Source organism: Sturnus vulgaris, chromosome 2 (genome assembly GCF_052056855.1).
Source record: "Sturnus vulgaris isolate bStuVul1 chromosome 2, bStuVul1.hap1, whole genome shotgun sequence".
NCBI lineage: Eukaryota > Metazoa > Chordata > Aves > Passeriformes > Sturnidae > Sturnus > Sturnus vulgaris.
In genome coordinates this window covers 50,110,005-50,120,502 of record NC_142244.1, presented here as the reverse complement: position 1 = coordinate 50,120,502, position 10,498 = coordinate 50,110,005, and the positions used below count along the sequence as shown (strand labels likewise).

Genomic DNA, 10,498 nt, shown 5'->3' with positions numbered 1-10,498 from the left:
GGGGCGGGAGGACAGGGGGCTGCCAGGCCCTGCTGCCATTGGCCAGCGGCCGCGGGCCGCCCGGGGCATTGGGCGGGAGCCCCGTCAGTCACGGCGCTCCCGTCGCCTCGGCAACAGGCGGGGGGGGGCGGAGCAGGCCCGGGCCCGAGCAGTCACCGGAGCCCTCGCGGCTCCGTGGCCCAGGGTCGCGGCCCGACCCCTGCCCTGCCCTCCTCTGCCCTGCCCTGGGGCGGCCTGGCTCGACGCTGGCGTCTGCGGGCTCTTCTGCCGGCCTGGGGCGTGACTGGGGAGGGGCGACCACTCTCAGGCCCTCGGCTTGGGTCGCTCTGGGTGTTCTGGGGGCTGTGTTTTCATTACCTTTTGACTCTCCCTTTTTCTCTTCCCCCCCCCGCCCTTCCCCAGGCTTCGTGCGTGGGCGTTTATGGGTTTGGAGGTTGTTTTTATTTTTTTTTTAATTTTTTTTTTTTTAATTCCCGAAGTCGGTGAGATCATCCTGCCTGGAGGCTGCAGTGTGACAGAAATGCTAAATAGCCCTCTGGCTCGGGGAGGCTTCTTCAGCTAAACTCCGTACTCGCCTTGCAATCAGGTGGTAGTCTTTCAGAAAATGAGTACCTAATTGAACTGGGAGTAGTATTTCCGGGAAACAGGCTGAAACCTAAAGGAATAAGGTATATGTTAAAAATAGTTGCAAGCCTTAAAGAATAGGCTAGGGTAATCATGAATGAAGATCTAAAGGAGTAAGTCTTAGGTTGAAAATGCTAGAAAATGTAAGCTGTTGGCATGCGACCCCTGTCTCTCTGCAAAGGAAGAGTAATCCGAGTCATAACTGGATTCCGATTATAGTTTTTTGCATCTTAGTAGTTAATACTCTCTAACTTTTCAGTGCTCCGAAATACTCTAGTGCAATGTATCTCACTTTTGATGCAGTCAATACCCTTCAGCTTTCACAACTCTAAAACGTTTTAGGTGCCAAAGTACTTGGTTCTGATGGCATTTGATAAATAGGGATAGTAGTTGTCATCCATGGAGTTATGTTAAACAGATGGGACAACCAAGCACTTCACACTTCTTACTTTTTCTGAGTGAGTCATTTAAGGAGTGTGACTAATCATCCTACCATCCAGTTGTCAACAAAAGAGTATTTTTTCCTTAACTACCCACAAAATCAAAGAGATTTCCAGATTTTCTGTGGATAACTGAAAACTAAAGAACCTATCTTTTGAACAACACTTTAAATTTAGATTGAGGGGGACTACATGTGATGGTCTTCTTATCTAAAGAATATATATGGCATTTTTTTTCTGTTCAGCCATACAGCGATGTACCGATGTACCTGGGAAGTCGGTTAACTTAGAATGGTCATTGTCGGGCAAACAGCCACATATTGTTTTAAGGCATTTGTCTAAATAACAATCTCACGTGAAACTGAATTAATTTTATCAATCCTCTTTCTTCCCCCCTCCCCCGCTGCACCTGTGTCAAGTTTTAAGTCATCTGGGACAGAGGCACTTCAGTGTTCAGTGCAGTCTGGATTGGGGATTTTCATGGTAATAGTCATGATGGGTGTTGCCAAGGTAATGATAGTGCTGGCCGGGAGGTTGGGTGGGAACTGCTTTTGTTGTGGGGAAACCGATGTTGTAAGAGGAAGAGCTGGATGAGAAATTTGTGTTTTGAAGTGTGATATGAGAAGTGACCTGATTTGAACATAGCCCTTGTGGGAAATCGAAGTCAGCAGTTATCAACAGCTTGTGAGGCTGAGCCAAGAGGGCAACATTGATTAAAAAGAGAAAATATTATGGGAATGGAAAATGTCTTGAAGGGAAGATACTCAGATTAAATTTCTTTGAAGTTGAGTGAGTTAGAGTTAGGAGAGAAAACTAAATGCATCAAAATGCAGTGTTGGACACAGGAGGAAGATGATTGATTTGGAAGAAGTGTGTTTAGGAAGTGCAGTTACCTGGGGCAGGGGCTGGTGGGGGGAAGTAACGTGAGGTGTGGAAATAGTGAAACCAAGGATACATGAGAATGGATCCCACAAAGAACATAAAAAAGGTATATTTAAATGTATGCCAGCTTCTGCTGTTGACAAATACATTTTCTGATTTTATGTATCTGTTTGCAGTATTGATAAAGATTTGCTCTTTATTGATGTATTTCTAATAGTTAGTTGGTTTGGTCTGTTTGTTGTCTCATCACCTGTTCTGTGAAGACTAATCGTTGATTAGGCATGTGCTTAGAATACTGTTTTCTGTGTTTTCCCCGTGATCTAAACTTGAAGTGACTTTTATGTGTGTGTAAACTGACAAAAAGAAAGGTATATACCCACATGCAAGCAGCATGGTGCAGTGTGGTTGGGGCTTTTTAGCCTGATGGTCTCTTTTGTCAGGTGTCTGCCTCAGCAGGTGTTAGAGGTGCGTTTTGTTAAAGAGGAAGCTCAATTGAAAGGACACGTTATCTTCTTTCAAATAGAGAGTGGAAGAACAGGTTTCCTTTAGAAAATAGGAAAGTTGAGGAGTGGTCTGAGTGCTGATTGACCCGGGATTGAGTCCTAGCCAGGGGGAGGTGGTACTGACACAGAAATCAATGGAGATTATGCCTGTTTGACACTGGAAGGTTAATCTTTCCTTCTAACAGTGTCGTCCTGGTTCAATATTTGGTAAGTGATGAACTGTGGCAAAAGTACAGCCCATCTCTTTTACACCCATATTCTGGAGATTGATATCCCTTTGCTAGCTGATCCATGGATTAGAGAATGCAAGGGAAATATACAAATAATTGTAAGGATGTCAGGAAAGTCATTCCACCAAAAATGAATCTGAGGCTGTGTACTATGTGGGGGATATTACCGATGAAAATACTAATGTAATCTTAGGTTGGGGTTGACACAAGTCTACGCCGGGTAATTGCAATCCAGTAATCAGAAAACCATGTTTTTAACTATACTTCAGCTTTTAAAATAGTCCCCACTGCAGTTGTATTTTACTTAAGAGAAAGGAATTAAATTTTATGTTAACTCCTTTAACTTTCTAAAATATAGTTATTTAGCTAAAAAAAACCCCAAAACTGTCATTGTATTTTTATTTTAAAGTTGCCATACCAACCAGTATGCCCTTTCAGTGAGGAAGGGGGATTGAAACTATTTTTCAGCAAGCTACAAGTATTTATATATTTGTGTATTTGAATAATAAACTACACGGTTGTCTTGGCAAATAACATGAAGCTTGGTTCACCTTAATCATCTTTAGCTGTTAATAAACTAATGTATTTGAAAATGCTGGGAACGTTTTACTGCAAATTAAGTAAATTCTTCCTGTAATTCCTGAGCAGTCTAATCTTCTGGTTTTGTCCAGGACGTCTTGGCATTATCGTTATGGATCGCTCCCGGCACCGTGCAGGAGGAAATGGCAACGAGCAGGCGCCTTCACGAGAGCGCAGCCATGGCGGAGGTGAGAGACAGCGGCAGCTGGAGCGCCTCAGCCGGGAGGAGGCCTATTACCAGTTCATTAACGAGCTTAACGAGGAGGACTACAGGCTAATGAGGGACAGAAACCTGCTTGGCACTCCAGGTAAGATGCGCATCCCTTCAGTAGAAGAGGTGTAATGAAATAATGCTCCTGCTTTTAGGCGCCACATGTGGTACTGTGACTCAAGTAGCCTGACTTGTGTGGCTTTGTAGAAAGGAAAAAAAAACTCTTTATGGTCAAGTATAACACTTTATATGAAGATGCTGCATTTGAATGTCCAAACTTAGATAATATTTGGTACATTCAAGTGTATCTGTTGATATGTGGCAATTTTGGGGGCCTCTGAATTGTTATTGAAAGCTGGCATACTCTCAACACATTCAGTATCTTTTTCTTCCACTCCACTACCTACTTCCTCTGATATCTGCATTATAATCACATTAGTGCTGTTTTCCTTCTGGTTTCATCAGTTTTATCTGTCTTCTGAAGATTTTCATTCAAGATAGAAAATGTTATTTCTGCATGGCTGTGTAGAAGCAGTAATAGTGTCTTCTCTGACAGTGTTATCAAAATGTAAATTAATTCAGGAGAAATAACAGCCGAAGAGTTGCAGCAACGTTTGGAGGGGGCTAAGGAGCGTCTGACGTCACAGTCTGATCTGGATAATGGAGAAGGTGAAGGTAGAACTGTTGGAGGTAAACATTATTCATTCATATATATATAGATGCATAGTATGTGGTGCATAAATACAATTCTGTAAAGATACTTAAGAGAAACTAGTTTCTTTTTTTTTCCATGTGCCTCTGGGGATTGTTTAAAAGTAAGGGAGATTTCCTAAGGATACAAATCTAAACTTGAAATACTTGATGAAAACTCGTTTATGTTAATCACAAATTACTAGCTCCTCATTTTCCTTTGTTAGTAAATGTAGTAGCACAAAAAATACTATTTTGTCAGTTCTTAGAGGTTTTTATCATGTATTAGAGCAGTTAGAAAAGAAGTTAATTGGAAAACAATCTCTCCACTGTTTTGCTACTTTTGTTGTTTCATTTCCTTTTGTTTTAGTCAAGTGAGGCTTGTATTTTATGCACTCTCTGTCTTCAGTTCCCCAGAAATACTGGCTTACTCATTTGGCCAATTCTAGTCAGATTTGAGAGAGGAATTGGCAGCTCGGAAATTAAGATACCGAAGTTTGTGGAAGATTCCTGGACACAGAGAGATGATGGAGTAGGGAGAACTTAATCTGATCCCTTCAAGGGAAAATCTTCACTGTGATCATGACAATTGGCCTGCTTATACACAGTTAGCCCTAACCACAACACTCATGTCTGTTCCTGAGTGTGTAGTTGGAGAAGGTTTGGAAATGGAGCTGTGGATATTGAAATAGGAAAAGAGTATATTGACACAAAAGGAGAAAAATTGTTCAAACTATGCCTCCCACCCAGACACATTCCTGTGTAAGCTGCTCTAGGCTGAGGAGTTGAACTAGATTACCTCCAGAGGTCCCTTCCAACCTTAATGACTCTGTGATCGTTTATTCTACTGCTTATAGGGAGCAATTTTTAAAAATGTTTTCCAAAAGAAGACAAGACTTGTTATTTCTTTTCCTGCTGTATCAAAATGAGTTATTAAAATATTCCCAAACTGGTGACTTCAGCAAGGGGCAGGTATTGGACAAATACAACTATCTTTGGACCACCTAAATCTGACCACTGGCTCAGAAGTGGCCATCTGGGCATATTAATTTCTCTGTGAGTCTGCTGGTGAGACAAAAATTCTAGGTTGAACTGCTAAGTTTTGCTGACATTTTTACATAGAGCATATTTTTGTACGTAAGCATAGCAAGGTAGGTGCTCTTCTACTGTATTATGTCTGAAGTCAGAGCATAGCAAGTAAAGAGGATTTGGAGTGCATTGCAGTATGCAGAGCATGCAGTTGTATGAATGTTGGCAATTCTGGTTTTTTTCTCTCAGATTCTGAAGTTCCCGGGGAAAACTCCAACGGTGACTCTTTGCTTGAATGGCTTAACACATTTCGTCGCACAGGAAATGCCACTCGCAGTGGACAGAGTGGGAACCAAACCTGGAGAGCTGTGAGTCGAACGAATCCAAACAGTGGAGAGTTTCGCTTTAGTCTTGAAATCAATATAAATCACGATCATAACAGTTTTGAAGCCTCTGGTGAGGAGTATGTTGATATAGATGCTACCAGACTGTACGTAGAAAGAAGACGTCAGCTAGTTGCCAGTTCAGTAGCCCCACGGACAAGGAGCATGGCTGCAAGAGAGGCAAACAACGAAGCTGCAAGGACCAGGCTTCTAAGACGTGCCATGGCATTAAGGTCAGAAATAGTCTCTCATGCAGTCTCGGGGAGGCTCAGGAGTAGAACGAGGGAGCTGACAGGCCAGACAAATAATAGTACTCGAAATAATTCTGTGGCTGCTGGTGAACCAAGAGAAATGCCACAAAGAGGTACTTCTGCAGGAGTCAGAAGGGGCAGAGCTAGAAGTAATGTCCGGCTGAATACAAACCAAAGACTAGAAATATTGCGGCTGAGGTCTACCTTAAGTAGTCGAAGCCGCTCCCCACTGCAAAGGGAAGGTGATGCTGCTCGTTCTGAGGAGCGTGGTCAGAGGCAGGATAGAAATGCACAGCCAGTCAACAGAAGTAGGAGACACACTGCTCAGGCTTCTCCACAGCCTACTGAGCAAGCAAGAGGTAACACTCGGGCTCCTCAGCTGTCCAGTGTAGCCCCATCCTCCTTGGAGGAGGAAGAATCTAGTAGGCCAGTAGCTGCTGTCAGAAGGCACCCAACAATTACGCTAGATCTTCAGGTGAGAAGAATTCGTCCTGGAGAAAACAGAGACCGGGACAGCATTGCCAGTAGAACTCGTTCTAGAGTAGGAATGTCAGAAAACACTGTTACCTTTGAAAGTGACAGTGGGGGATTTCGGCGCACGATATCTCGATCAGAACGCGCGGGTATTCGGACCTACATTAGCACCATACGGATACCTCTTCGTCGGATTTCAGAAACGGGGCTTGGGGAACCTTCATCAGTGGCTCTCCGATCAATCCTTAGACAGATAATGACAGGCTTTGGAGAACTGAGTTCTTTAATGGAAACTGAATCTAATTCAGAAGTGCAAAGAGGCGGTCATCACTTAGGTGGTGCACAGAATAACTCAAGTTCAGCAAACAGCAGTGATCCATTGTCTAGAAATGGACATGCAGTAGATGGCAGCAGGGAAAGAAATGGACAGAGGGGTGGTAGTCAACGCTCTGGGCGCAGTCACGAGAACCAAGACAGCAGGCAGTCTCAAGATGCAAACAACCTAGTGGAGAATGGAACGCTGCCCATCCTTCGACTTGCCCACTTCTTCCTGCTCAATGAAGATGATGATGATGATCGTTTAAGAGGTTTAACCAAAGAGCAGATTGACAATCTTTCTACACGGAACTATGGGGATGTTCACACTGAAAATGAATGGAGTAAAACTTGCAGTGTTTGCATTAATGAATATGCAACAGGGAACAAACTAAGGCAGTTACCTTGTACGCATGAGTTTCATATTCATTGTATTGATCGCTGGCTATCTGAGAACTCCACTTGCCCGATTTGTCGGCAGCCAGTTCTGGGGTCTAATGCCACAGATAATGGCTAGAATTGTTTGTACTGCTCAGCACTCAAGGATTTGCTCCTGCTCTGTTATGAGCCAGATGAAATTCATTGACTTAGATATGGGTCCATTTGTGGAAGGAGGTTTGTTAATTGTCTTTAAAAACTATAGAAATTTGTCTAAATCTAACTGTAAATACTATTTTTTCCAAGTGCAGGTCTAGGAGCACACATAGAACCAAATGATATTGGTAAAGTTTCTATTTTTTTAGATAATTTTGTTATGCTAAGCACTTTTGTAAATACAGAAATGCAATAGTTAATCAGTCCTGCTTAATGTATGTTTTTTAACATTGTAATGGACTCGCTTTATTTAGATTACGAATTGTTTCACACAGACCCACCACTGTGTTGAAAATTTAGTGGCTAACTAGCCATTTGTTAGCTTTTTGTTCTAAGAACAATTTCTTTTACAGAGAGTCTCTTGCTGGACATGTTTGCTAAAGATATTTAAGTTACTTGAAGTGCTCATTTTAATATACTTTTAACATTGAAATATCCTTTCCAAAAACTTGCCAATTTGGTTCTATTTTAAAAATTCTATCACAGTTTTTGCATGTGGGTTTACACAGTTCTTAACATTGATGAGTTCTTATTCAGAAGTGGATGAGTTAGTGGCATTATGAAATGTACATAATTAAATGCTGTCTTTGACAATCTTTGTCTTTTCAGTGCAGACAGCAATCAAATCTGATAATTCCAAGAGGGTATGTCTTACTTGCTCAAAGAATGAATGAGTGCTAAGGAAGTATTTTTACTCTTCCAAATTACTCAATCAATATTCTCCTGGGGTTTTAACTGCCTTAGTTTAAAGAGGGGAAACATTTCCTTGACCATTATATTGTCTATAATATGCATGTTTTGGGCATCCTACTCATAAAAACAAAGCAAATACTTAAAGTGCTTTTGTACAGAAGTATAAGGTACACATGTAATGTTAGTCCTCCTGAAACATGCTTGAGGACCAAGTGGCAAAGGCACTAAAAAGGACAAAATAAGCTTCCCTGAAAATCCGACTATCTGTATAATTAGATACTAAACTTTATACCAATGACTTACACCAAAATAAAGTTGCAAGTTAAATAATTGAGGCTTTGTGTGAATTACTGTTGAGCCATAGCCTGTAGTTTAATAAGAAAGCTTAATATTCTTAATGTTCAGTCTCAGTTTTCACTTTATATTTCCCCGCTTTTCCCCAGCTCTGTTCCTGGCCTGTTAGTTGTTACGGTACATAAAAGCCCAGCACAAAGTGCTCCAGGGGTATCTGGGAGAGGCTGGCTGTTACAAAGCTTGTCTTTTGAGCAGCCTGCATCTCAATCCCTAGAGAAATGCAGAATTGTGCAGTAATCTGCTGTGTGTACATTCTGAGCAGTAGAAAGAGTACTTGCAGTGAACAAGTCCTACTGACTTTCTCTGCCTGCAGATAGTGGCCTTGACAAATGTGCTTCTGTGCCAGGTGCGTCACTTAGAACATCTGCTCATGACATCCTTCAAGGGTAGCTATAAAATCCCATGTGAGCTGTTGGATGTCTGCTTCAGTTCTGCAAGTGGAAAACTTATGTCATAAATTCCACAGGAGGGCTTCTTTTCATTCCTGGAAGTAGTTCTAAGAAACTCTGTTATGAGATTTAGATGATTTAAGGATATGATTAAGATCTCTTCTGATGTAATTGGTGCTGTTAATTACTGCAAATGTTGTTGACCCTTCCCTTGAGTGCTTCCTTAACTGCAATAAAGAGTGAGGAGATTTAAATGTGATTATCAGAACTAGCTTATTTTTTGACATTTTTTTCTTTTACTTCTGTTAGCTCCTGAGGCTGACAGTATATCAATATATACATGTCTTCTGCTGCTTCTTTGTTTCTTTATGACTTACTTTTATATTTAAAACCTGCCCGATTGAAAAGACACATACATAGAAAGTGGCCTTTGGCTCACTATTGCCTTGCTGGTCAGGTCCTTCAAGGTCAATTTTAACTCATCTTTACAACTGCTACACTAGTGCACTAGAGATGAAGGGAGATTGTTTCATTCAACTAGGAATTTTGCTGATTGTAAGAGCAAAAGGGTTGGTTACATGGTTCAAGATGAGATTGTCTGTGACAGGGTGTGTTTAACTGAGCTGCTAAGTGGAGTATCCCAAAGTAGAGTGAGAGCTTTCTGTAGAAATTGTAGGCTATGGGAAAAGAAACATTAAACCTCCACTACTATATTCCTGCTCTGTTACATGAGAGTTGTCAAGTATTTTCCCTCCATTGGAAAAGCATGTAATTTGTTACTCAACTTTCCCGAGATACTGTGTTAATGGGACCAATTAAATCATAGTGATTCAGTTTGATATTGGCTTCTGTTACCTTCATTTCTGTGATAAAACTTAAGTTCTCTGCTACTCCCACCCTCTGAACACTTTTTTTACTTCATCCTTTGATGACGTGAAGAAATGTAATTTATTTATATCGAAATAAATATAAAAATATGGGCAGAGTTTTTATGAATAAGTTTATTTAAAATGAAATATTAAATGGAGTTCAACTGATAGTACTAGCCTAGAGCCTGTAGAAAGCCTTAATGTGGGAAAAAACCTAGAGAGCTGCCTTAAACATGACACCTGCAAAGATATAGAGAAATATATAAATTAATAGGTTTTTCTATTTCTTACATGTTTAATGCTATCAGTGACTTTCTAGCTGATAGTATGGCCCTGTATGTCTCTCTAATAGTTTCTTCTTTAATAATATATCACACAGAAGTGGATTCCTGTGTTGCTAAGCAACACACACCAATTAGCAACAGTGCAAATTTGGAAATACAAAAGGAAAGTAAATGATAGCAGGTTATGTCCTGCCACTTCATGCTTTTGCCTTGATGGGAAATAACTATTCCACTTTTAAATTCAGATGCCGCTTCCCCATGCCCAAGCTCCTTTTGAAGTAACCCTGTGCAGTTACCTGGTAACTACCTGATCAGAGCCAGACCAACCTGACCACCAGGCCAGCTAGGAATGATGTGGGGTGAGGCAGGACATCCTACAACTGTGTGAAGATACAGTGGGCTAAGTTGGTAATCAGAGTGTGCAAGGTCATGTGGGCAGGAGAAACCTCTTAATGGAAGAGAGTTGCAGTGGACTCATTCCAGGTCTGTTCACACAAATAAAGCAGCCCCTACAGGCCAGTATGGTGGGGCAGACACTTTTCTTTCTTTTAAGAAAGCAGCATCTCAAGTGCCAGTCTGCAGAAAGCTTGGGGAAAAAGCAGGAGAAATCAGGTCTGTTTGCAGTTCAAAGGCTGTGATCTCATAAGGATCACAGAGACCTGGTGGGATAGCTCACACAGCCAGAGTGCTGCGATGGATGGATA

General features: G+C 41.4%; 1 protein-coding gene across 3 annotated transcripts; it reads left to right on the top strand.

Annotated features, from left to right (window-relative positions):
- Positions 1-470: 470 nt before the first annotated feature.
- Positions 471-9,480, top strand: RNF6 (ring finger protein 6). 3 transcript variants are annotated; one of them, XM_014879694.2, is made up of 4 exons: positions 471-1,547; positions 3,351-3,566; positions 4,052-4,159; positions 5,438-9,480. In XM_014879694.2, the coding sequence occupies exons 2-4, from the start codon at positions 3,371-3,373 to the stop codon at positions 7,126-7,128; spliced, it is 1,995 nt and encodes a 664-aa protein (XP_014735180.2). In that variant the 5' UTR covers positions 471-1,547; positions 3,351-3,370; the 3' UTR covers positions 7,129-9,480. The 3 variants fall into 3 exon arrangements, with proteins under 3 accessions (XP_014735180.2, XP_088015634.1, XP_088015633.1); XM_088159508.1 differs by having other exon boundaries at positions 471-2,052; XM_088159507.1 differs by having other exon boundaries at positions 471-3,566.
- The last annotated feature ends 1,018 nt before the right edge of the window (positions 9,481-10,498 follow it).